General features: G+C 55.1%; 1 protein-coding gene across 3 annotated transcripts; it reads right to left on the minus strand.

The window, feature by feature from the left end:
- Window positions 1-8810: 8810 nt before the first annotated feature.
- Window positions 8811-24943, minus strand: FTCD (formimidoyltransferase cyclodeaminase). 3 transcript variants are annotated; one of them, XM_082655186.1, is made up of 14 exons: window positions 24821-24943; window positions 23995-24178; window positions 23219-23347; window positions 22358-22446; window positions 22087-22266; window positions 20924-21061; window positions 20699-20830; window positions 15215-15276; window positions 14807-14876; window positions 14489-14650; window positions 11125-11168; window positions 10784-10922; window positions 10069-10164; window positions 8811-9057 (listed from the first exon to the last, which is right to left on the minus strand). In XM_082655186.1, exons 1-14 carry the CDS (start codon window positions 24872-24874, stop codon window positions 8971-8973), a joined length of 1566 nt encoding a protein of 521 aa, XP_082511312.1. In that variant the 5' UTR covers window positions 24875-24943; the 3' UTR covers window positions 8811-8970. The 3 variants fall into 3 exon arrangements, 2 of the variants coding, with proteins under 2 accessions (XP_082511312.1, XP_082511311.1); XM_082655185.1 differs by having other exon boundaries at window positions 14747-14876; XR_014296802.1 differs by lacking the exons at window positions 8811-9057; window positions 10069-10164 and having other exon boundaries at window positions 10787-10922; window positions 11054-11168; window positions 14747-14876.
- Window positions 24944-26825: the final 1882 nt, after the last annotated feature.

The following is a 26825-nucleotide window of genomic DNA, read 5'->3' on the forward strand; positions in this document are numbered from 1 at the left end:
ATAAATAAAAAATTTATATTAAAAAAAAAAGTAACAAGGGAAAAACGACAAATAACATACAAGGGAACTCCCATAAGGTTAACAGCTGATTTCTCAGCAGAAACTCTACAAGCGAAAAGGGAGTGGCACAATACATTTTAAATGATGAAAAGGAAGACCCTACAACCAAGGTTATTCTATCCAGCAAGAATCTCGTTCAGATTTGATGAAGAAATCAAAAGCTTTACAGAGAAACAACAGCTAAGAGATTTCAGCACCACCAAACCAGCTCTACAACAAGTGGTAAAGGCACTTCTCTAAGTGGGAAACACAAGAGAAGAAAAGGACCTACAAAAACAAACCCAAAACAATTCAAAAAATGGTAATAGGAACACACATATCGATAATTACCTTAAACGTGAATGGATTAAATGCTCCTACCAAAAGACACAGGCTTGCTGAATGGTTACAAAAACAAGACCCATATATATGCTGTCTACAAGAGACCCACTTCAGACCTAGGGACACATGCAGACTGAAAGTGAGGCGATGGAAAAAGATATTCCATGAAAATGAAAATCAAAAGAAAGCTGGAGTAGCAATACTCATATCAGATAAAATAGACTTTAAAATAAAGAATGTTACAAGAGAAAAGGAAGGACACTACATAATGATCAAGGGATCAATCCAAGAAAAAGATATAACAATTAAATATATGCACCCAATATAGGAGCACCTCAATGCATAAGGCAAATGCTAACAGCTATAAAAGAGGAAATTGACAATAACACAGTAATAGTGGGGGATTTTAACACCTCACTTACACCAATGGACCGATCATCCAGACAGAAAATTAATAAGGGAACACACGCTTTAAATGACACAATAGACCAGATAGATTTAATTGATATTTATAGCACATTCCATCCAAAAACAGCAGATTACACCTTCTCCTCAAGTGCACATGGAACATTCTCCAGGATAGATCACATCTTGGGTCACAAATCAAGCCGTGGTAAATTTAAGAAAATTGAAATCATATCAAGCATCTTTTCCAACCACAACACTATGAAATTAGAAATGAATTACAGGGAAAAAAACGTAAAAAACACAAACACATGGAGGCTAAACAATATGTTACTAAAAAACCAAGAAATCAATGAAGAAATCAAAAAATACCTAGAGACAAATGACAATGAAAACACGATGATCCAAAACCTATGGGATGCAGCAAAAGCATTTCTAAGAGGGAAGTTTATAACAATACAAGCCTACCTCAAGAAACAAGAAAAATCTCAAATAAACAAACTAACCTTACACCTAAAGGAACTAGAGAAAGAAGAACAAACAAAACCCAAAGTTAGTAGAAGGAAAGAAATCATAAAGATCAGAGCAGGAAAAAAATGAAATAGAAACAAAGAAAACAATAGCAAAGATCAATAAAACTAAAAGCTGGTTCTCTGAGAAGATAAACAAAATTGATAAACCTTATCCAGACTCATCAAGAAAAAGAGGGAGAGGACTCAAATCAATAAAATTAGAAACGAAAAAGGAGACGTTACAATGGACACTGCAGAACTACAAAACATCATAAGAGACTACTACAAGCAACTCTATGCCAATAACATGGACAACTTGCAAGAAATGGACAAATTCTTAGAAAAGTATAACCTTCCAAAACTGAACCAGGAAGAAATAGAAAATATGAACAGACCAATCACAAGCAATGAAATTGAAACTGTGATTAAAAATCTTCCAAAACCAGACAAAGATACTACAAAGAAAAGAAAATTACAGACAAAGATCACTAATAAATAGAGATGCAAAAATCCTCAAGAAAATAGTAGCAAACAGAATCCAACAACACATTAAAAGGACCATCATACACCGGGATCAAGTGGGAGTTATCCCAGCAATGCAAGGATTCTTCAACATACGCAAATCAATCAGTGTGATACACCATATTGACAAATTAAGGAATAAAAACATATGATCATCTCAATAGATGCAGAAAGAGCTTTTGACCAAGTTCAACACCGATTTATGATAAAAACTCTCCAGAGTGTGGGCATAGAGGAAATCTACCTCAGTATAATAAAGACCATGTATGACGAACCCACAGCAAACATCATTCTCAATGGTGAAAAACAAAGCATTTCCTCTAAGATCAGGAACAAGACAAGGATGTCCACTCTCGCCACTATTATTCAACATAATTTTGGAAGTCCTAGCCACGGCAATCAGAGAACAAAAAGAAATAAAAGGAATCCAGTTTGGAAAAGAAGTAAAGCTATCACTGTTTGCAGATGACATGATACTATACATAGATAATCCGGAAGGTGACACCAGAAAACTACTAGAGCTAATCAATGAATTTGGTAAAGTTGCAAGATACAAAATTAATGCACAGAAATCTCTTGCATTCCTATGCACTAACAATGAAAGATCAGAAAAAGAAATTAAGGAAACAACCCCATTCACCATTGCAACAAAAAGAATAAAATACCTAGGAATAAACCTACCTAAGGAGGTAAAAGACCTGTAGTCAGACAACTGTAAGGCACTGATGAAAGAAATAAAAGATTTTAAAAAAAAAGACCAAACAAAACAAAACAAAAAAAAAAAAAAACAAAGATAACACAAACAGGTGCAGAGATATACCATGATCTTGGATTGGAAGAATCAATATTGTGAAAATGACTGTACTACCCAAAGCAATCCACAGATTCAATGCAATCCCTGTCAAACTAGCAGTGGCATTTTTCACAGAACTAGAAAAAAAAAATTCACAATTTGTATGGAAACACAAAAGATCCCGAATAGCAAAAACAATCTTGAGAAAGAAAAACGGAGCTGGAGGAATCAGGCTCCCAGACTTCAGACCATACTACAAAGCTACAGTAATCAAGACAGTATGGTACTGGCACAAAAACAGAAATATAGATGAATGGAACAGGATAGAAAGCCCAGAGATAAACCCACGCACATATGGTCACCTTATCTTTGTTAATGAAGGCAAGCATATACAATGGAGAAAAGACAGCCTCTTCAATAAGTGGTGCTGGCAAAACCGGACAGCTACATGTAAAAAAATGAAATAAGAACACTCCCTAACACCATACACAATAATAAACTCAGAATGGATTAAAGATCTAAATGTAAGACTGGACACTATAAAACTCTTAGAGGAAAACATAGGAAGAACACTCTTTGACATAAATCACAGCAAGATCTTTTTTGATCCACCTCCTAGAGTAAGGAAATAAAAACAAAAATAAACAAATGGGACCTAATGAAACTTAAAAGCTTTTGCCCAGCATAGGAAACTATAAACAAGACGAAAAGACAACCCTCAGAATGGGAGAAAATATTTGCAAATGAATCAACGGACACAGGATCCATCTCCAAAATATATAAACAGCTCATGCAGCTCAATATTTAGAAAACAAACAACCCAATCAAAAAGTGAGCAGAAGACCTAAATAGACATTTCTCTAAAGAAGCCATACAGATGGCCAAGAGGCACATGAAAAGCTGCTCAACATCACTAATTATTAGAGAAATGCAAATCAAAACTACAATGAGGTATCACCTCACACCGGTCAGAATGGGCATCATCAGAAAATCTACAAACAACGAATGCTGGAGAGGGTGTGGAGAAAGGGGAACCCTCTTGCACTGTTGGTGGGAATGTAAACTGACACAGCCACTATGGAGAACACTATGGAGGTGCCTTAAAAAACTAAAAACAGAATTACCATATGACCCAGCAATCCCGCTACTGGTCGTATACCCAGAGAAAACCATAATTCAAAAAGACACATGCACCCCAATGTTCATTGCAGCACTATTTACAATAGCCAGGTCATGGAAGCAACCTAAATGCCCATCGACAGACGAATGGATAAAGAAGTTGTGGTACATATATACAATGGAATATTACTCAGCCATAAAAAGGAATGAAATTGGGTCATTTGTAGAGACATGGACGGACCTAGAGACTGTCATACAGAGTGAAGTAAGTCAGAAAGAGAAAATCAAATATCGTATATTAACACATATATGTGGAATCTAGAAAAATGGTACAGATGAACCGGTTTGCAAGGCAGAAATAGAGACACACATGTAGAGAACAAACGTATGGACACCAAGGGGGAAAAGCGGGGGTGGTGGTGGGGGTTGTGGGATGAATTGGGGGATTGGGATTGACATATATACACTAATATGTATAAAATAGATAACTAATAAGAACCTGTTGTATAAAAATAAATAAATTAAATTAAATTAAAAAGAGGGCTTCCCTGGTGGCGCAGTGGTTGAGAGTCCGCCTGCCGATGCAGGGGACACGGGTTCGTGCCCCGGTCCGGGAAGATCCCACATGCCGCAGAGCGGCTGGGCCCGTGAGCCATGGCTGCTGAGCCTGCGCATCCGGAGCCTGTGCTCCGCAACGGGAGAGGCCACAACAGTGAGAGGCCCGCGTACCGCAATAAAAAAAAAAAAAAAAAAACTGGAGAGACATTACAGGACATGTGACGAGCCGAGGGCTGTGTCTGCACTATAAGAAACCCCCAGATTCATAAGAAGGAAAGTGACTCCAAGGAAGTGGGCAAAGAGCCTCAGCAGACAGAAAGTCAAGTGAGTTAAACGGCCAACAGGCACGTGCTTGTATAAGACAAATCACTAATAATCAGTTAGACCCGAGAGTGCTGGGGCATCTTTCCAGCAGCATCTGGAAGCACAGGCATTTGTCCCAAAGCCTGTGAAATACCTGAGACCTGGGAATGGCCTCCTGTGGGGGGTCAGCTTAGGGACACCCCTGGATTTGCCTGGCAGAGCCTCTCCCAACTCAGGTGGGGGTCCCTTGAAGACAGGGTGTCCCCAGGCCGGAGTCCCCAAAGACAGGATCTCCCCAGAGATCAGAGTCTCCCTGGGTTCAGTGTTGCCGGGGAGGGTCCCTCCCATCTGCCCACAGGGCACCCCCTGGTCTGTCACAAGAAACGGGCCACATGGTCGCTGCTGAGGATGAAAGGTGTCCGGAGGCAGAAGCCGGGCCCCCTTGGTCTTGCAGAAGGTCGTCCCACCATGGGGGGAGGGGGCAGTACCTGGGGGGGAAGGGCACGGAGCAGCGCTGGGGGGCCCTCGGGGAAGGCGGGAGGCGAGGCGGGTAGGCTGCAGGGCCTCCCGTGAGCGCCCCAGAGCCGGACGAGCCCCCCCAATCCCCGCACCCGGTCCTGCGGGAGAGGGTGGGCGCGGCGGGTCTTCCCTCGCTCAGGGATCGGTGCCCCGCGTCCTGCTGTGCGGTGGGCGCCAAGCAGGGTCCTGGGTGCCGCCCCGAGATGTCCGGGCGCCGTCACCCCAGGCGCCTCGCCTTCCAACCCCTCCAGAGGAGGGACCTGGCGGAGGCGCGGAGCGTCCGTATCAGTGGGCTGGGGTGGAGTAGGGCCCGCGCAGCAGACGAGCTCCCAGATCATGAGGAGGGCCTCCTGGTCAGGGACGCTGTGATTTCCAATAAAAATAACGACCATGAGCAACTACAACTGCCTCACATGCAAGCAAGAAAGAGCGGATGAAGGGAGTCGTGAAGGAGCCGCAGTGCCGCCTGGGCAGCCCGGACCCTCGATGCGCCGTCTGGGGGGTGGATTCTAAACCCACCTGCAGTTCTTCCCCTAAGCCTCTTGGAAGGAACTCCATCCCTCCCCATACGGGCCTGCAGGTCCCCTCCCCAGGACAGCCCCCCACACCACCCCCGCCCCCACTGCTCCACGTGTAGGCGGGGCCCCTACGAGAGCCTCTGGCCTGCACGGTTGCAGGCCCCTCGCCTGTGCCCACACTCCACTGGGAGAATACGGTAGAGGTAACGGAGACCCTGCACCCCAAGCTCACGCCCTTTCCAGAGTTTACCCCTTGAGGACTTTCCTGGAGCTGTCCTTGCATTTGCACATATACACGCACACCGGCTTGCACACGCAGACAAGCACACCCACCACACAACTGCTCAGACACTGTCCTTGTCAGTTTAATTTGTAGGAGCTCTTCTATTGGTCATAGTAACTCTACCTGTTATCTATGTTGGGTTTTATCCTTCCAATAGGTTCTTGACATTTACTTTGGGATATGATGTCTTTTACCAAAACAAGTTTTTTTGGGGGGGGTTGGTTTTTTTTTAATAAATTTATTTTATTTATTTATTTTTGGCTGTGTTGGGTCTCATTGCTGCGCGCCGACTTTCTCTAGTTGAGGCGAGCGGGGACTACTCTTCGTTGCACTGCGCGGGCTTCTCATTGCAGTGGCTTCTCTTGTTGTGGAGCACGGGCTCTAGGCACGCAGGCTTCAATAGTTGTGGCTCGCAGGCTCAGTAGCTGTGCCTCGCAGGCTCTAGAGCGCAGGCTCAGTAGTTTTGGCGCACGGGCCCAGCCACTCCACGGCATGTGGGATCTTCCCGGACCAGGGCTCAAACCCATGTCCCCTGCATTGGCAGGCAGATTCTTAACTACTGAGCCACCAGGGAAGCCCACAAAACAAGTTTTTAAGTTTTTAGATAGTAAGACTTCCCTGTAGAACACTTGGGTTCTCTGGCTTGCTCAAGGAGGATATACTCCCCACATCATTTTCTTTTAATATCTTGTATGGTTACCTAGCAAGTACGTTCATACTTTTTGTTTCTCCATGTGCACAGCCTGTCTGGAAGGAATTTCAGTGTGTGATGATTTTTTCAAATTATTTTTAACAGGAACTTCCTGGAGGCAGGAGGCTACAAACACAAACACGTGAATATATATTCTTCATTCTTCCTTCACTACGTAAAGAGAGCAGATCAAATGCAGCCAAGGACGCCCCCTGGGAAGGAGCTGGAGGCTGGCGGATATTTAGGGCCAGTCTAGTGCCCAATAGAAAAACAGGCTACGCACATGCACAGACTGCAGAAAAGGAAATCCATCGTTAATGATATGAAAAGACAGTCAACCTCAGATATAACAAAAGATAACTAAACCATACTGACACCCATCTTCCACCTCTCAAGGCAAAACCCCCAAAGTTTGACAATACACTCAGTTAGGAAGTGTATCTGTCAGCTGCTGCTACATAACAACCAGCCATGACGTCTCATGGATGGGACAGTTGAAATTTATTTCATTCCTGAATAAGCCAGGGCAGCTCTGCTTAAGACTCCTGGGGCTGCCTCAGGTCCGACTCTCACCGAGGGGCTGTGGGTCAGTGGGGAGGCTCAGGCCAACGGCAGTGGCCACCTGGGGAAAGTTGTCCTCGGGTAGAGGTCAGGGGTTCCCAGGCAGGCAACAGGTGAGAAACAGGTGAGTCTCTTCTGGCCTAGTGGGCACCGTGCTCACCCCCTCAGCCCCCATCCCAGCATCTGAGAGCTAGGGACACACTCCACCGTCAGTGGTGAGAACTCCTCCGAGCTCTGCCACGGGGACAAGGGGAGATTGAGTGCAGTGGTGCAGCTGCTCGGGAGGGTGACACCCCAGGACTCAGCGGTCCCCCCACTCTGTGAGCCTTGTGCAAGACGCACGCGAGGTGGAGAGACACAGCAGACGCCAAGGGCACACACGACCCCGTTCACCCAGATGTCAGCCCACGGGGAAAACTGAGCCTTTGCGTGGGGAGTGTGCCCTTGTGCCGGATGGCCTACGGGAAGCCAGAGCGCGGTCACCGTGGAGCAGGGCCGTTGGGGTCAGGGGTCAGGGTGAGAAGGGGTCTGTGACGGGAGAAGGCCAATCAGGACATGCACCTTCCTGAATGTATCTTCTATTTCACAATGCAATGGTGAAGGAAATACGGAGAAAGGACGAGTGAATAAAGTAAGTAGGGGTCTCTAAAATAAAAGCTGATGTGAAAGGTCCGGGCCATGGCCTCCAGGCTAACGCGTTAACTAGGAACAAAAGTCAGCATTTGATCTGCTCTCTTAACGCAGTCAAGGAAGAATGAAGAGTATATATTCACATGTGTTTGTGTTTGCATAAACACTGAATGGGCGCAAAGAGGGAATTCAGTGATTTCCTGAAGAGGTTACGCAAGGGCTGCTGGGGACCCGGTGGTGGGGACTCTCTGCACAGCCCTGGTTTTTGAACTACGTGATGCGTTGCCTATTTTAAAAGAACAGGTTGGGGCCCTCCTGCAGCTCCTGGTGTCTCCTGGCCCTCCTAAAGTAACGCCGATGCTCGCGCGCTTACAGCTCCAAGCCTCAAGGATGCTGCCCTACTGGGGCAACACGGCTGCCTGCCCAGGCCTCTCCCACGATCCCTGCAGGGCCCCACGCACACCTCTCACCCCCCAGGATCCCTCGTCCCTCCCTCGGGCATCATTGGCTCTGCAGCACCTGGACCAGGTCAGTTGCCCCCAGCCCAGGGGGCTCTCCACTGCACCCCCACCTCCCTCACTGCCCAGGCCCTGCAGGGACCCTCCTGGGACCCCCACCACTGGGCCTCAGCCCCTGAGCTTCCACTGAGGGATGTCGGTGCCCAGTGCCCAGGACCCCCCTCCCAGAGCCCAGGTCCAACGCTTTGAGCTCTCCCGCCAGGACGTGGGACCCGGCCGCATGTCAGCAGCACCTCCCCAGGAACTCCCGGCCCTCTGCCTGTCCTCACCTTGGCAGGTCCCCGCCCATCAGGCAGCGCGGCCTTCACCCCTCCATGTGATGGGCTCTTTCCCCCAGGACTCCAGGTGCTCTGGGACCCTGTGTCACCTTGGGCTGCACCTCCATCTCCCCCCACCTGCCTCCCCACACTGGCACCTCACGGGGTCCCCGTCCCAGCCGCTCGGCTCAGCCCTCCCCCAGCCCACCCACGGATCCCCTGCATACACCCCACAGGCACCAGTGTGTCCTCACTTTACTGGAGGCCCCAGGTGACAGAAGGTGACACCACGAACCCAGACACACCTGCCCCCCACACCCTCCCCTCTCTGGGCCCCGTGGGATGTGTCTGGAGGGGCCTCCGGGGGAAGCAGAGTCCAGTGAGGTCCCCCGCCCGGCCATCACTCCCACCGGGCCTCCAGCTGGTCCAGCACCAGTGCCGCCTGGGTCTTGGCTTCCTGCAGGAGGCCGGAGATGCGCTGGTGGACCTGACAGACACAGGGGCCCCGTCACCACCCCAAGCCCGCCACCAACCCCGCTGGCCCCACCTCCCCGCCACCTCCCTGGGCTGTCCACTCTGGGTGACCCCAAGCCCCTGACCTAGGGGTCCCCAGCTCCTCATGGGTCTCTTGGTGGTGACGGGAGGGGCCCCTCTGTCTTTCCTGAGATTTGGGGCCAGCCAGCCCCCACCCTCCCAGTCTCCCCACTTTAGCCATGACTGCCAAGGGCAGGGCTGTGTCCTTGAGGCCTTAAGGGCCAGGGCTCAAGCGGCCTGTCCATCATCTCAATGCTTCCCTGATGGCCAAGCCCAGCCCAGCTGGAGAGGCAGGTGGGGACAGGCTGACGCTCGAAAAGGCCGTGGCGCTCCCATTCCGAGCCGCGAAATCACTTTTTAAAGATCGTCACAAGATCACAGAGACACATGGGCAGTGGCCAGGGCTGGGAATGGGGGTGACTGTGGGGCATCCTTTGGAGTGATGAGAATGTTCCAGACCTTGATAGAGGTGGTGGTCTCGCAACCCCGTAAGTGGGCTTAACGCCACTGAATTGTATCATCTAACACAGTGAGCTGCACGTTTTGTGAATTTTCCTCCAATAAACAGTAACAATGAAATGATCACAAATGCTGAAGTGGGATCATTGCTTAGGCTGGAGACTGTTCTTTGAGACCCTGTGCTGCCAGCGCTACAGCCCAAGCCACCTGGGAGAGACCCCAGCCCTGGCCAGAGCTCCCTGGGAGGGAACTAGGGGGTGCCGGCAGGCCCCCAGGCCACCTGCCTCCACAGAGGCGCTGAAAGACGGCCCCAGGCGTCCCCGACGCCTGCGTTCTGCCGGCCAGGCCTCGTCCACCCTCAGGAGCTGGAGGAACTACTCATCTGATGGACACTTCCCTCCCTTGAGGACCTGCTGGCCAGGTGCCCTGGGCCCCAGGTCTGGGAGCCACGGCCCGAGGGCAGCCTCCAGTGCCCTCGGCGGGCCCGGCCCACACCCCTGCCCACCTGGTCCTTAAACGCGTCATCGGTGACATCCTTCAGGTTGATGAGCACGTTGAAATACGCGCCAAACACACCCGTCTCCAGGGCCTTCACCGCCACCTACAACAGCCAAGGGGCAGGGCCGTCGGTACCGGGGGCAGCAGGGCCTTGCCCTGCCCACTCCTCAGCCTAGGGACACGGCCTGGGGGCCTCACGCCTCATCCGTGAAGACGGCAAACTGACCAGCCCAAGGGTTCCCTCCAGGCGGCAGGGCCGGCCCTCTCCCCACAGAGAGAAGCAGCTCGGCCTGGCCGCCTCCAGAGGCAGATATAACAACCAGCCCAAGGAAACGAGGCTCCTCCCCTCAGGATGGGCTGCGGACACGCAGAGCCGGCCCTGGCGTTCCTGGTCCCCAGCCTCTGCGCACGGCGCGCGCTGCGGACGGGGTGCCTGTGCACATCTGCAAGCCCCTGGGTTTTCTGGAAGAGGGGCGGTGGGAAGGAGGGAAGGGACGGGGTCTGCGGGATGGTTAGGGGTGGCCTCTGGAGACACACTCGAGTTTCTGCTTCTCTCTGCCGCGCGACCTTTCACAAGACCTTAATGGGTGACGGAGCCGGGCCTGCGGGCTGAGACTGACCGAAACGCCCTGTGAGCGCTTGTGCCTGCCCAGCTTGGTGAAGAGCTGTGATGCCCAGTGCCCCTCCGCAGGTCGCCCCCGCAGCGGGGCTCCACAGCGTACCTGCAGGTCCGACCGGCAAGCCAGGTTCGCGCACAGGGCCAGCTCCTGCAGCGCCGGCCACAGCGAGGTCACCGTCTCCGCCAGCGCCAGCGGCACGGCCACCGCCCGCCTCAGCCCCTCCTGCAAGGCAGCTGCGCGTCTGGAAGCAAGAGGGTCAGTGGTTAGAGCCCAGGGCGCCCGGACACTGCTGGACCCACCTGATGGCTCCGCTCTGAGCAGACGGAACCAGGGTGGGGACCACAGGGAAACTGTTCTTCAATCACAACACACCCCAGTGGGGGACTGACTGGTACCAGGGCCTCCTGAGGCGTCCGGATGTCCGCAGCCAGCGCTGCGCTCACCTGTCCTTGTCCTCAGGTGTGTTCTTGGGCAGCTTCGTTGCTTTCTGCCGGAGCAAACACAGAAACGCGCGGGTGACTGACTGTGATGAGGGGACACGGGAGCCTGGGGCAGGGAGGGGCTTCACGCAGGGCCCACACCACCCCCGAGGTCGGTTCCGTGGATTAGAGCCCTGGGCTCCTGGCAGAGGAGGGCAGGCGACCTGGCGCAAGGCCCCACGTGGTCAGCACTGGAGGCTGGAGAGGAGGGTGGAGGGGAGCGGGTTCTCCAGCCCCAGGCCTCCCAGCCTCCAGGCAAGGCAACCGCACAACCCCCGAAGTCCAGGTGTCATGGTTCAGGCCGTGTCCGCGCATCCCCGAGGGGCCACACAACCCAGGCCTCCTCTGAGGAGCCATCAGCCCATGTGTCGCCCGCCTCGCCGCTGCCGGGCAGGCCTCCCCCGTCCCGCACCCCGTGCTGTGAGCACCCGTCCAGCCCCGCTCGCTCACACCAGCGCCCGAGGCCTGCCCGCGTGCCGGGTCCAAGGGCGTAGCTGGTGGGGAACATGCCTGCTGGGTCGTAGGTTTCGCCAAATCTCCGCCCAAAACCGTTAACAGTCAGCGGGTCCATCAACCCTGCATGAGCGTAAAGGATCCCTGGACCCGACCGGAACCAGATTCGATCAGCATCCTGACCCGACCAGAACCAGATTCTGTGACCATCCTGGACCCGACCTGAGCCGGGTTCTGTCACCATCCTGACGTTCCCCAGTCTCCCCGGGCGCCCCTCCGGCCTCCTCTCTCCTGTAACACGTGTCTCTTTTCCGTGTGGACCCACAGCAGCTCCTCCCGAACACGGGGACCTGCTGACTCTGCTGCAGACCCAGGTCGGGGCGGGGCTGGGGGGGCAGGAGGGTCTCCACTGGGCAGAGCTTTGCTGATTTTCGTCAGGTCTGACTTTCACGTGGCCACGCCTGTGTCTGGCTGAGGGGGGCGGCCCACCCTCAGGGCTGCAGTCTGATTTATTTTCTGACTCACTGTGAGGTTTCTCTGGTGACTCCACCTGAGGTTGCACATGTATTCGGTGCAAGATAAGGATGTTTTCTTATTTTTGTTCAAAAGTTTGTCTTCCTGCTGCTCACTGGGGACCTAGACCAGTGCAGTGTCTATCATACTCACACGCGTGTGTGTGTGATCGCCGGTCGGGTGTGTCTTCAGTCTAACCATTCTATGTTAGGTTTTCTCTAAACCACACCTCTTTGCTGACTACTTTTCTTTTTCCTTCCTGCCTTTGGATTAGGTTTTCATTTTTCTACTGTCCCCTCCAGTTGTTTTATGTTTGTCTTATTTCTAATCTCTGGCGGCCAGAATTTTTCATATTTGTTTTTAATTACGTGTTGTTACTTACATGCACACTGATGCCTCTACTCGAGCCCCTCAGTATCTGAAGTGCCTCAGACCACAGACAGCTAGAGGTGCCCTGAGAGAAGTGCAATAATTCTGGCCTGGGGAGGCCGTTTAAACTACGACACAACACCAAGGAAAGAGCAAAAGAAAGACTGAATATTCGACGACATGAAAACACAAGGCTCTGATGGTCAGAAACCAGCACAAGCAAAGTTGAAAGTCAAACAAGCTGAGACTCACTGGCTTATGAAAAGGCCTAGGCAGCACCACGCAGAACAGAGAAGAAAAGGACACCTCACTTTCCTGAGAAGGAAATAAAACCGCTGCAGAAAGTATGAAAACGCTCCTCCCCCTGCCCTGCCCACGTGAGACGCTCGCACCAGGGCAGCACCAAGAGACGCACGTGACCACCAGGTCCAGTGGCCGCGGTGTCGGGGCAGACGGCGGGAGGGCCACTCCAGGGCTCGATCCACACAACCTCTGCAAGGACCACTGGGCAGCACCCTCCATGTGGGAAACACACCCACCCTGGGGGGAAAGCCCGTCCACGAGTCGCTCCTACAGCCCGTCCACCGAGTGCCCAGTGACGGAGGCCAGCTGTCCACACTGCCTGTCCCAGGTGCTGACTGGACCTGGCCAGAATCCCCAACAGCGCTGGTCCAAGGCCTCCACCCCCGGCGACCCCAGAACACCGGGCCACTGAGCCGGGGGTGTCCCTGCTCCAGGAGGACATAAGGTGAAAGATGCAACTGGACATCTGCCTGCCGCCACGTGCGTAAGAAAGGAGGAGAAAGGGGAGACCCAGTTCTGCCCAAATGCACACAAACATCTCAGGGAGACGCACGCACTGGGGCTGCACCTGCTTGGGCAGGGGGACAACACACCAGCTGCCCTCTGCCCCTGTGAACTCTGAACCCCTGAAGCTTTCACCCATTTTAAAAAGCAAATAAACGAAATTAAAACGTAAAAGAGCATAGGGGAAAGGTGTCAGTCTCTGTACCCCGCCCCCGGGGACCCAGCTTCTGTCGCAGGGTCACCTCCTCCCGCAATGCGACATCCTAGACTGTCCCCGTGCGGATGTGGCACTCACGTCGGGGCAGCCAGCCCAGCAGCCCCCGAGGTCGCCTGGCCCAGGTCCTCCTGCCCCGTCCCCCACCCACCCCCGAGGCGGCTCTGGATGCCTGCTGTCTGTCGGGAGCTCATTCCTTCCCAGGCGTGTCTTCCTACCCCCGTGGGGTACGAGCGCCCTCATTCCCGCCTCTCCCGGGTCCTCTCTGCTGTATCTGCCTTCAGACACGCCTGGGGCTTCTTGACCTTGAATTCGGACCTCGACCTTCCTGCAAGTTCCCCATCCCCTGCCCGGTCTGATGGACGTCCCTCCTCCGCTGCCCCCTGGATGGGCACTGCCTGGATGCAGCCGCCCACGTCCTGTGCTTCTGAAAGTGCCCGGCTCCCCGGGGGCCCTTTGTGTCTCATGGCTGAACATCTTCTCTGATCTCTGAGACCATGACCCACAGCGTTTCTTCTGTGAAGATTCCTGTTCCCGCCCTTCCCGGGATGGGAGCTCTTCCTTGGGGACCTTGTTTTCCTCCGGCATCTGCAGGTCTGGGTGTCACCCATCAGCGGGACTCAGGGACGTGGGCAGGGGGACGCTGAGCCTGGCTGACCCTCAGGACAGGTGCCCTTCTTGCCCCTCCCCCAGCCTGCAGAGACCCCGACCTGGAGTCACGCCTGCACCACACCCGCCGAGCTTGGCCCTGCACGAGCGGGGGGAGGGGGGTGCCCAAGAGGGGCTAGACCACTGTCTCCTCCCTCCAGCCCCCGGGGTCTACAGACAACTGTGCTCGTGGCAGCCCCTCCCCCTCCCCCTGTGACCCTGACCCACTTTTCTCTCGTCCGGACCCCGTACTGTCCACAGACCCCACTCTCCCTCGGGGCTGCCTCTGCGGGGCTGGTGACGGAGGCCTGTCTGCACGCTCACCAGGTAGGCCTCGAAGGCCCGGGCGTCGGCGTCCACCATCGCGGTCAGCTCAGTCAAGGCCGTGTGGAAGGGTGGGACCAGGCGCCGCACGGTCGCGTCCAGGTGTTCGAACTGGCGCCGCCCGTAGGTCATGAGGCCGGCCATGGAGGCCAGCGCGGCACCCTGGGGAGAGTGCCCTGTGCGTGGGACCAGCCCCAGGCTGGGCGACGCCCCCAACCCCGGCCGTCTCCCCCGCATCCTCGCCCAGGCCCCACTCACCATGGCTGCACTGGCTGCGGCCACGGAACCGCCCCCTGGGGCTGCCGAGCGGGCGCCCACCTCACGGACGAAGCTGCGCAGGGGCTGGTCAACCAGGCTCTGTTCTGGGCCGACCTCGGGGACCAGGTACCTGCAGGGGTGGGGCTGGGAGTGAGGGTCTGCATCGTGCAGGGGCGGGAACAGGGTCCTGGGTCGTTGCAGCCAGGCCGTAAGGGTGGGGTTGGCCAGGCTGGGGGCCCCTGATTTGCACCAGTGTGTGTGGGGGGCAAGGATGTGGGTCCAATATGCAGAGTGGCTGCCCCGGGGAGGGGCTGTGACCAGCCAGGAGCTGCGTGAGGACAGAGTGGGACCTTGTCGGGACCCCACTGGGCCCCCCAGCAAGCTCCCAGCCCCACGCCTGGCGACAGAGCAGAACTCTGGAGGACTGAGGGGGTCTCCATGCAGGGGCGGGGGGCGGGGGCTGCTCACTCGATGATCCGCTCCTTGGGGTTGAAGGGGGACAGGGAGTCCAGGCCCAGCCGGTTCACCACCTGGAAGAGGGGCCGGTGAGTGGAGTCCCCTTGACCGGCAGGTCCCACCCCTGCCGCCCGCGGGGCACCCTGCCCTGGTGGGGAGCCTGCAGGGCACAGCTGCCGCACCCCATGCCCACCAGCAGCCCTGCCCGCTGAAGGCCTCACTGACAGCAGGCACCCTGCCTGGGCTCCGGACACACCACCCACCCACCGTGCTGCTCCAGGGAGACCAAGGCCCGTGGTGACCCCATCCTGCCCCCACAAGAGCCTGTGCCGGAAAGGGACCAAGAAAACTGCCTCTTTGGACAGGATTCCAGCTCCTCGGGTGTCAGGGTCTCTCTGGTTCTTAAAGGCCGGGAGCTGCCTGATCTGCCCAAATGTGAGACTTGATATGTGAGGAAAAGTGAATTTTACCCAAATTCAAAATTAAGTTGGAAATATCCCCATTTTGGAGTAGAATTCTTTCCACCAAAAACCACTCAGGACACTTTATAATGCTCAATGCCATCACACAGTTCCAACCCCTCTGAGCCACACAGGTGACATGTTCCACACAAAACAGAAAATGACAAGCGCAGCTTGAGGGAAACGAAGCAGCAGGTCCCCGGGGACGGTCATGAGGTCTCCCTGAGGATGTGGAAATGGGGCAGAGAGTGCCCAAGGGCTGGCGGTAGAGCCGGCAAGCAGCCCGCCTGCCGCAGAAAACCTCAGAGTGAGGAACAGAACTGTCAGAATGGAATTCAGCACCCGGCAAAGCTGGCAGCAAGTAAAGGAAACCATTCACAGCCAGAAGTGACCAGAAATGCCCAGAAAGACCTCCTCTCCCAGAAGCTGGGTCCACCCTGGAGACATCTGCGACCTCTCACGAGTAGGGGTGGTCTCGAGCCCACAAGAGCTGTGTCAGACGGGAGACCCTTGAAAGAGGACATCTCCAAGGATGAATCTTGGAAAAACCACCCATCACAGGAAATACTGGGATACTTCCCAGTCTCGGCCTTCCGTTTGGTGAAGCACGAAAACAAATCTTTCCTGGGAATTCTAACCTGACGGGGAGGTGGGCCACCGTTCACACAGAATTCTCTTCCTGTGTGGCACCAAAGCTCCAAGCAAAAGGCTCATCTAAAGTGGCCCAAACACCTAACAGAGGTAAACACAAACTAAACCAGGTGACCAAGAATTAACACAGACGAAACTCTAAAGAACAGGCCCTCACGATCCAAAATCACAAAGCGCGTGAAGAAGCAGCACCATGAGAATCAGCAGACACAACAGTCTGCAAAATCAGACTTTCAAGGACTGCAGACCTCAGAACTTTCAGATAAAAAATATAAAATAATATGTTTTAAAAGACAGTAGAGGGCTTCCCTGGTGGCGCAGTGGTTGAGAGTCCGCCTGCCGATGCAGGGGACAAGGGTTCGTGCCCCGGTCCGGGAAGATCCCACATGCTGCAGAGGGCCCGTGAGCCATGGCCACTGAGCCTGCGCGTCCGGAGCCTGTGCTCCACAACGGGAGGGGCCACAACAGTGAGAGGCCCGCGTACCGCCAAAAAAAACAAAAAAGAAGACAGTAGAGAGCGTCAAACACATTAATAAGGAATAAATAAATGTGGGAGAGGTGAAAGCTTCTTAGAGAAAAAGGATGAAGTTAGAAAATTCTCGATGCTCCTAATACTTGCGGCTGGAATTTTAAGAGGAGCAGGTCACTTACACATTCTTAAACTACCTCCCCAGAGAGTCCTTATTAACAACAAAAGGAAAACAGAAACACTGCAGTGATAACCCTGGGTCAGGGATACCAGCTTGACCAGAGGACCCAGGTAACGCCCTGAGGGGGACACTCCATCACTTCTGTGCTACTCCTGCCGGAAACGCACAAGCACACACCGCCCTGAGACAGGTCAGACCGGCACCCAGCGAGCGGCGCTTCACAAAGCCACCAGCCGGTGCTCCACAGTCCGTCACGGTCAAGGAAAGACGGGGAGAACTGGGGACCTGATCCAGATTAAAGGCCATAAAAGACAAGCCAGCCGAACCCTCTGCTGCTCTGGGGCAGACCATGGACAGGGGGGCACGGATGCGATTTGATTCCGGTCTGCAGATTAGACGCCAGGCTGTAGCGTGCTGGATTTCCCGGTTTTGATCATTGCACTGTGATTGTGTAAGAGAACGTCCTTGATCTTAAGAATTACACCCTGACTAAACAAGGGGTAAAGGGCACAGTGTCTTCAATCTACTTTAAAATGTTCCAGAAAAAAATATGATTATGCATGGAATACAGAAATAGAGTGATACAGCAGATGGGGCCAAATGCAACAATAGGTGAACCTGGAGAGCATAAAAGAGCTCCTGGTACTGTGCTCGCACCTCTTCTGTGAGTAGGAAATTACATCAAGATAAAAAGTTACACAAAACTTTGTAACTGCTAGAAAGAGAATAGACCCAGCCATAAACCGCATCAGGGATTGCAAAATGAAGGCTGAGAAAACCACAGTGAATACGGGGGAAAGAAAGAACAAAAAAGGCAGAATATGTGGAAGAAAATGCTACCGCAGTGTAACGGGTGTCGGTAAAGTGAAAGGACCAAAAACTGGATCAAAAATACAATGGAAGAAAATATTCCTGAAGCTAAACAAGAATGAACCTGTGAATCACAAGAAACCTTGTTCCAGAGAAAAAACTGATGTGGAACAATCCACAGCAAGACTCTTGTGGCAGCGTCGTTGACCCTCAAGGATAAGGATGGAATTCTTCAAGTATCCAGGAGAAAGAACCGGTCACCAGGTCAGGGTTAGCCTTAGACCTCCGCACAGGGACATTCATTCCAAAGGTGGTAACGACGTGTCTGCAACGTTCTCAGGAAAAGACTGGTGACTTGAGGTTTCGGTTGTCCTACGGTCTTGCAAGCATAACATCACAGAAAGACATTCCCAAACCTGCCAGAACCCACAGAATAAAGCCCCTGTGAGCCTTTCTTTAAAAATCTGCCTGTCTGTGAAATCCAGCCAGACAGATGGGAAAGGACAGAGATGCATAGTGACCTCACTTGTGTATAGAACCAAGATTAAACATCTGTGGGTATTTAGTATGTGTGGATATGGTTACAGAAGGTCAATGTTGTACACTGACAATGTAAAAATAACAACAAAGCAATTTAAATCTGGAACAGAGATGACCACTCACACAAGCGCATTAATTTTTTTGTCTCTCTTCACCAAGAGTCAACAGACATTGTCTAATATTGATAAACAGCTAAAGGATTAAATACATTATTTAAACTTAAAAAGTTAAGCACCTAGAACTAATAAATGAATTCAGCAAGGTAGCAGGATACAAAGTCAACACACAAAGGTCAGTGCATTTCTAAACACTAACAGTGAACAATCCGAAAAAGAAATTACAAAAACAATTCCGTTTCAATAGCATAAAATACTTCGGAATTAATTAACTTAACCAAGGAGGTGAAAGACTACAACGAAAACTACAAAACGTGATGAAAGAAGGCAAAGACAAATGAAGGGGAACACGGCCCACGTCCAGGGCTGGAAAGACGGTGCTGTAAGACAGCACCACCACCCAAAGTGGCCTGCGGAGTCAGCGCGAGCCCCGTCACAGTCCTGACAACGTCTTTTGCAGAAATAGGAAACCCCATCCCGGACACTGGTGACAGCTGCACAACTTTATACACATACATCAGTGGCCAGTGCACTTAAAAATGGTTAAAAGACGACAAATTTTATGTCATGTCTATTTTACCATAATTTAAACAACTGAAAAAACATTTAAGCACCAAAATAACCAGCTCCCTAAAAAATAGAGAAGGAAGAAAGACAGCAGTAAATGCTGTGCCGTTACTGTCTCATTCATTTCCTGTGTCTCACGTTATGGGAATGTAGATTCTTTTCTTAAAGTATATATTATGCTTTCAGATGATTATTTCTTCAAAGCTACACCACTGAGTATAAGCTCTGTTGGCTTCCGCCAGACAGCAAAAGGCAGACCTCCCTCTACCGCACTTCACAGATAGTACATTTCTGACAAATTGAAGGTTTGTGGCAACCCTGCTTCAAGCAAGTCTATTGGCACCATTTTTCCAACAGCATTTGCTCACTTTGTGTCTCTGTGTCACATTTTGGTAATTCTTGCAGTATTTCAAATCCTCCTCCGGCACAAAGATCAGGACTCTGTAAGCTCAGATGATGGTTAGCATTTTTTAGCAATAAAGTACTTTTAAAGTAAGTATGTACACAGCTTTTTTAGACATAATAGTATTGCAAACTTAATAGACTACAGTCTAGTGTAAACATAACTTTTATACACACTAGGAAACCAAAAAAATCGTGTGAGTTACTTTATTGTGATATTCGCTTTCTTGCAGTGGCCTAGAACCAAAGCTATGCTATCTCCAAGGTGCCTGTGCTGATAAAAATTAAGTCAAACTGATACATTTGGATAAAGTTTTTAAATTAATAAATCAAAAATAGAGATAAATATATTGTTATAAGGTAATTACCAGAATTCCTAAAAATAGACTAACTCCTCCATACAGCCCAAAGGAAACCACATACTCTCATGCCTAAAACTAGGACAACAGTAAGTCCAGACATACCTGCTAAATTAGTAGATACAAAAGGATAAACTCAACTACCAAAAGACAAAAGCTTTCAGAGAGGGCTTCCCTGGTGGCACAGTGGTTAAGAATCCACCTGCCGATGCAGGGGACATGGGTTCGAGCCCTGGTCCGGAAGGATCCCACATGCCACGGAGCAACTAAGCCCATGCACCACAACTACTGAAGCCCGCGCGCATAGAGCCTGTGCTCCGCAACAAGAGAAGCCACCGCAATGAGAAGCCCATGCACTGCAACGAAGAACAGCTCGAAGAACAGCTCCCGCTCGCCGCAACTAGAGAAAGCCGGCGCCCAGCAACGAAGACCCAACGCAGCCAAAAATAAATAAACAAATAAATAAAACTTTCAGAGAAATCCAATCACGCGTTCATTATAAGAAACGCCCTCAAGACAAAATGACTCTGAGGCCAGAGCAACAGGACTGAGAAGGACGGCCACACCCAGAGCAGGCGGTAGGACCTGGGACCAAAGGAACAACTTTGTGAATAACCCATGGACACTAGATTCATGCACCCAAATCCCAACAGGCAGGGAGCGGACGAGGGGCAGGTCCTTCCATCCGCGCGACGCGGCTCCAGGACAGGCACCGGGCCCCGTCCTCTCCGCTGAAGTTTCACAAGACTGAACACATTTTAGGTCACAGAGAAAACCTCAACAGTGTCCCCCAAGTGAAAACAGTGTGATCTCAACTTCCAGGCACAGACAAGAAAACAAAGAAGGAGGAGGCCTGGCCCCGCAGACAGGGCCCCAGGCCCGGGGTGCAGGTGTCCGGAGCCCCCGACCTGCTCCCTGACTCACCCCCAGCCCCACCCACCAGCCGGAGCCGCTGCCCCTCCTCCAGGACGAAAAGGTTCTCCTTCTCGCAGTAGAAGGCGGCCACGTCCAGCAGGGCCTTCAGAGGCACCAGGCCCACCAGCTGCGAGCCCACCACCGGGAGGCTCAGCTCCTGCGGAGGTCAGAGGTCGGAGGTCGGAGGTTGGGGAGTCAGTGCCCAGGGGGCTGGGCTTGAGAGACAGGGGAGGGGACCCACCCTGCTCACCTGGGCTTCTCTGCAGGTCTCCTCGTAGACCGTGTGCAGCCCTGTGACCTCAAAGTCCAGGAGGTTCATAGACACCTGAGCCAGGTTCTTCTCATCCAGGTACCAGCCGATGCCCTGCACCTTTCTCAGGCGTCCTGGCTGCCAAGGAGAAGGTTTGCCCAGCCCGGCCCCGCCCAGCCTCTCCTGCGCCCCGCACTGAGAGCCCCTTGGCCCTGCATCCCCCAGCCAGCCCGAGGGCTCCCTTCCACCCCAGACACCCGGACGAGGGGGGCCGTGGCCTGAAGACCGTGCGGTGCAGCCAGGCAGCCGGCTTCAGGCAGGTCTGTTCCTCACTCGCCCATTCTCATCTGAGCCGGGAAAGGGCCTGCCCAACACGGGAAACCAAGGCCCCGAAGGGTCAGTGCCACGGGGCCCGCCCTGCACAAGCCACAGGCTCAGACCAGGCCGGGCGGCCCGGGCATCCCGCCCACATCCCTGTCCTGGGGCGGTCTCTGCCTCCCACCCCTTGCCCCAGAGGCCAGCTCCTGGCCCTCACTGCCTGGGATGACTCAGTCTACCGTTCGGGCTTAGGCAGACTCTTGACGTCAGCAGAGCACAGAGAAGGATTCGGGAGTTGCCGTGTTTTTGTATTGTGTTTGCAGACAACTGAGTGTTCAGCACGGAAGCTGGGCTCCCAGGGCCTCAGCTGCCTGGAAGGCCCAGGGCTCTGGGAGTGGGGCCTGACAGGTGGGCAGGGCCTCCTTCACCGGGTGTCTCTGTGTCTGTGTCCAGCTCGAACTTTCTGCAGGAGCGATACTCACACTAGGTGACAGCTATGATGGCAGACTTGGTGGATCAGGGCACCTGGGGGTACCTGGAAGTACCTGAGGCATCTGGAGGTACATAGGGGCACCTAGGGGTACCTGGGGTGCAGAAGCGGCTGTTTTCCTATCAGTGTGGAAATGATGCAGTATTTTAACCACAGCTGCAGCCCTGCAACTTCCATGGAAAATGTCCTTAAAGACCTGCTCCCCAGCTTCAAACCCTGGAACCCCGACCCTGCCGGTCCCACGTGGCGTGGACCCCGAGGCAGGCTGGTCAGCAGCCCCACGCACGGGGCAGGGCCTGGGCCCCCTCCGGCGGCGGCACGGGTGCCCTCACGGCGACCCCGCGCCCGCCCTCACCTGGCCCGCCCCGCGGCCCTGCTCCCGGAGGTCAAGGGCGATGCGGTGCGCTTGCTCCCTGGTGCTGAGCAGGTTGACGTTGAACGCGATGAGGAACTTCCGCGCCCCCGTGACAGTGGCCCCCCAGCTGGGAACGAAGGAGCTGGGGCCGAAGTCGGGCGCCCACTCAGCCTGCTTGAGCTGTGGGGAGACCAGTGGGTGAGGGAAGGCGGAGGAGGGCCCACCCTGCGGGGTCCGCCCCCAGACTGCCCACTGGGAGGGGACACCGCACCTTCTCAGGCAGGGCCTCGTACTCGCCGGCCCGGATGGCCGGCAGAGACTGGCGGCTGGCCGTCCGTGCTGCCTCGCCGTAGAGGTACACTGCAAGGGGCCTGGCCGGTCAGGCCCTCGGCCGGCGGGCGCTGCAGGACCCCCATTCCCGCAGCTCCGTCTTGCTGGCAGCGCCCCCATCTCTGAGCCCCGTCAGATGGGTGTGGGTGGTCGCTGATGGGCACTCTGTATGGGCCAGGACCCGTCCTCTGCCCACCCCTGCTGCCCCTGCACAGATGCCCCAGAAAAAGCCATTGCCCGCCCACAACAGGGGCTGGAAGGATATTCGTGTTTCTCTCCAACGTGCATTTTCATTGAACGAGCAACACGCCCGCAAATTAAGGAACGAGGAGGAGAGAAAACAAAACTCACCACCAGCTCTGACACCTGCACAGGGCAGGTGACACCCGTCCATCAGCCACATTGCAGGGGGCTGGACCTGTGCCCGGGCTCACAGGTCCGCCTGCTGCCCTGTGCTGGGCTTTTCCTTGATTTGGTTAATTCCCCAAAGAGACTGTTTAGGGGTCCCCGTCCGTCCTGCTCAAGTCCTTTACAGAGCGGCTCCTCGGTCCCTGCCTCCCTGACGGCTGGGACCCTGTCCCTGTGGTTTGTCCCATTGCAGGAGAAGCGGGACATATTCCCACCTGTCAAAAACCTGCATGGTAGGGTTTTTGGGTTTTTTTCTTAAAATGCATTTTTAAGGATGCAAGAGCAGAGAGCCTCAACAGATGGTTGTGGTTGAGGCTGCTGGGAAGTGAAGTGAAGTGAGGAGGGGCCGGCTGGGGGAGCCCCTGGGGTAGGCCGCCCTTCCCCAGGCACGCACCTGGCACACCCAGCTCCTCTGCCAGCCGCTGGCCAAAGGCCTGAGCACAGAGCACGCATTCGTCCATGGTGACGCCCCTCACTGGGATGAAGGGGCACACGTCCAGGGCGCCCATCCGAGGGTGCTCCCCTGCACAGAGATGGGGGCTGAGGAAGCTGGGGCCCAGGTGTGGAGCTCGGGGCAGACCCTGCACTCCAGCCCCCTGCACACGCACACCAGCACTGACCACAGGGCCCCGGGAGAAGCAGCCCCCGATTTCTGCGGCATCTCAGGGGTAAACCCCTCCCTCTCCTAAGAGCTGAGAGGATAAGTCCGAGCCCTCAGGGAGGGGCGCTGTCACCCGGCTGCCTTACAGAGGGTCCTTCTCAGAGCCCGAGTCCCACTGCGGGTCAGATGGCAGCTCCCGCGGCCCCCTCCACCCAGGCGGTTCCTCTGAGATAAGCCTCCATCTCTCTTCACCAGTTGGGATCTCTTGTGAATTCCCTCCCCCTCTGTGGGCGTCCAGAGACCCTGCCCTTTTGACCAGCTCCCCGTGTGTCCACCGACCTTTGACCCTGCCGCCCACAGAATGTGTTTGGTTTGTGGGCTGTTGACAGATCGGGCTGTGTCCCCCACCCCCGCCCAGGGCCTGCACAGAGTGCGATCACCTCTCTGCCAGCCACTCCAGGGCCCCCTGAAACGTGGACGGGGTCCAAGGAGCATCCAGCTAGTGCGATGGCCCCATGCCCCTGGGGAGTCCTGCGGGCGAGGCCGGCCGTGCGCACTTGGGCCCTCACCTCTGTGCCTGCCCATGTCGATGAGCCGGTGGGCGACCCGGGCGGCGTTGAGGGCCCCCTCCACCACGTCCTCGGGGCGCCCCACGAAGGTGTAGACGGTGCGGTTGGTGGAGGGGCCAGCGTCCACGTCCAGCAGCACGCAGCCCGGGGTCTGCACCACCGCTCGGGAGATGGCGTCGATCACCTGGGGACAAAGCCAGGCCTGCGCCTCGGTCTCCCCATGCGGAAGAGGGGGCGGGAGCTGCAGGGGCCATGCCCGCCCTGCCCCCATTCAGACACGATGCGGGCGAGGACCTGGACATATGGGGGCCGGCACCCGGGCAGCACCCTCCGGGAGAAACTGAGGCAGGAAGCAGAAACCGGGCGCAGGGGCTCTCAGGGCCCCGAGAAGGTGACCCACAGGCCAAGGTCACAGAGGGGCAGGGCCCCAGTCCACAGGCCACCTGTGTCTGGGGGGCGGAGCGTGAAGGGCCCGGAACCTTCTGAGGCAGCAGGAAGGCCTGCCCAGCTCTCTGTGCCTCAGTTTCCTGCAGGTCACGTGGGGATGAGAGCGGCGCCCACCTCAGAAGGTGGGGAAGGGAGACGGGGTACCCCCCGGGGACCCTGAAATGGCCCTGGGGGTCGGGCTTCAGGGGCCCTGTTTTCACACAAGAGGCCAAGTGACCCCCCCGGACCCCAGGCCCAGACCTGGGCCAGGACCTGGCTGCCTGCCTGCTGCCACCTTCCTCACCCTTTCCAGAGAAGACAATCCCCAAACCGCACACTGAGCCGCATTCTCCTTGCCCTGAGCCCCTACACCGCCCCCCGCTGCCCCCTGGTGCCTCACCTCCTGGTTCTTCCCCTCCGAGAAGTTGGGGACACATTCTACCAGCTGGGACATGGTCCAAGCCCTGCTGTAGGCGCTCCTCTCGCCAGCAGAGGTGGGAAGGAGGCCAGCAGGGCCTTTATGCCCTCGGGCGGCGCCCCACCCCAGGGCCAGGCTTCTTATTAACCGAGTACATGGGGGAGGGGCAGAGCCAGGACCCGAGAGGCTGCCAGTGGAGGGCGAGGACTGAGGCCTCCACCCACGTGGGCGTGGGCTCCGCCGAGGGAAGTGCCCGTGGCCTGGACCCTCGGGGGAGGGTCCTCGGCAGGCGGCGGCTCAGGTCAGCCCAGGCTTGAGGCCCAGCTGGGTCCAGGGCCCCCTGGTGACCCTCTGGGTGACCGTCCGGTGACCCTCCAGGCCTTTTGTTCTTTGGCAGAACAGCCAAGCCTCAGGGCTGCAGGGGGTGAGAGGGACCATGTGTGAGGCCCCGGCACCAGCCCTGGCTCTCAGCAGAGGGCAGCACGCCTGGTCAGGCAGGAGAAGGGGCAGGGGGTGAGTGTGTGCGGGTGCGTGTCTGCCGGCGGGGCGGGCAGGTGAGGCCCAGCTCTCCCGGCTGCTGGCTGTGCTCCCCGAGGCCGGAGGGTCCCCACGAGGGCGACGCACCCCAGGTCAGCAGCACAGGGCCCTGAGCCCAGAGAGCCAGCTCGAGTCAACACCGTCTTGAAGTCCTTCGTGATTTTTGAACAGGGGATTGTTTCCATTCTGCAAAGGCCCACCGATCACATGGTCATCCTGGCAGCACATGGACCCCCACAGACCCCTCCCTCCCAAGAGCAGACTGCAGCCATCCATGCTCCTCCCGGAAGCAGGCCCCCACGCGGCCTTTGTGGGGTCAGCGTCTGGGCCAGTCACCACAGGGCCAGGAGAGGGGATGCCCAGATCCCTCGGGTCAGCAGCTCTCTGGTCCTTGGGAAGCCCCCCCCTCCAGCAGCTGCTCACGGGGACTGGAAGAGGGAGAAGGGCTGGGCGAGCCCAGAGACCCTGGAGGCTAGGGGCAGGCCCGTCCTGTCCAGCTGTGGCTCCCTGGGCTGACTGTGGGTGAACGTGGGTGATGGCCGTCCTGACCCCCGGGTCCCAGGAGGGGACGTGGGCACCCCGGCAGCACCTGGTCCTTTGCGAGGGCTTAACCAGGGCAGCTCTCCAAACTCAGGCCCCGACGCCAGGTCCCACCCGAAAGAGCCCGCAGGCCCAGGGGAGGGGGCCCAAAGTGCCCACCAGACGGCCCTGCGTCCCGCAGAGGGCCCCCAGGTGGTGGGGAGTCTCAGCAAGGGCAGTGTCTGGCAGCTGGGAGGGATGAGGTCTGTTAAGGGCTGAATTGTGACCCCCGCCCCCAAATTTATATGTCGAAGGCCTAATCCCAGCATAACTGTGCCTGGAGACAGGGTCTTTGCAGAGATAATGAGGTTAAAATGAGGTCACTAGAGTGGGCCTGATCCCATAGGAGTGGCATCCTTATGAGATTAGGACACAGACACCCACAGAGAGTGATGACCATGTGAGGACACAGGGAGGAGACGGCTGTCCACGTGCCCAGGGGAGAGGCCCCAGGAGGAACCAGCCCTGTTGCACCTGGATCGCAGATTTCAACCTCCAGAACTGTGAGATGATAAATTTCTATTGTTTAAGCCGCCCTGTCGGTGGTATTTGTTACAGCACCTGAGCTGACTGAGACAGGGGCCAGTGCATCTGGGACACACAAGGCTGTGACAACCAAGGGACAGGGAGCCCTAGCACCTTCATTCTCATACCTACAGCAGAGAAGGAACCAGGAAGGTGTCCTGACTGCAGAGCCTCAGGGGGCCACCTGCCCTCTCCAGGCTCCAGGAGAGTTGGGGGCCAGAGGGCTCTGGCAGGAGTGGGGCTGTGTGTCCTACAGAGACGGTTCTGGGCCAGGGCTTGGCTACGGCTGGGAACGCAAGATGCAGGGACAGGACCCAGTGTGATGCTGGGACCAGTTTTTTTTTTT

The sequence above is a fragment of the Grampus griseus genome, assembly GCF_964374135.1.
Source record: "Grampus griseus genome assembly, chromosome: 5".
NCBI lineage: Eukaryota > Metazoa > Chordata > Mammalia > Artiodactyla > Delphinidae > Grampus > Grampus griseus.

Excerpts from the sequence above, each read along its gene's own strand:
- FTCD (XM_082655185.1), bottom strand. The coding sequence starts at position 24,874 with ATGTCCCAGCTGGTAGAATGTGTCCCCAACTTCTCGGAGGGGAAGAAC. Across the intron at positions 22,447-23,218 it reads AGAGGAGCTGGGTGTGCCAG|TGTACCTCTACGGCGAGGCA; the intron begins GTGCGTGCCTGG and ends GGCCCCTTGCAG. Across the intron at positions 10,165-10,783 it reads CTTGCCGGTCGGACCTGCAG|GTGGCGGTGAAGGCCCTGGA; the intron begins GTACGCTGTGGA and ends TGGCTGTTGTAG.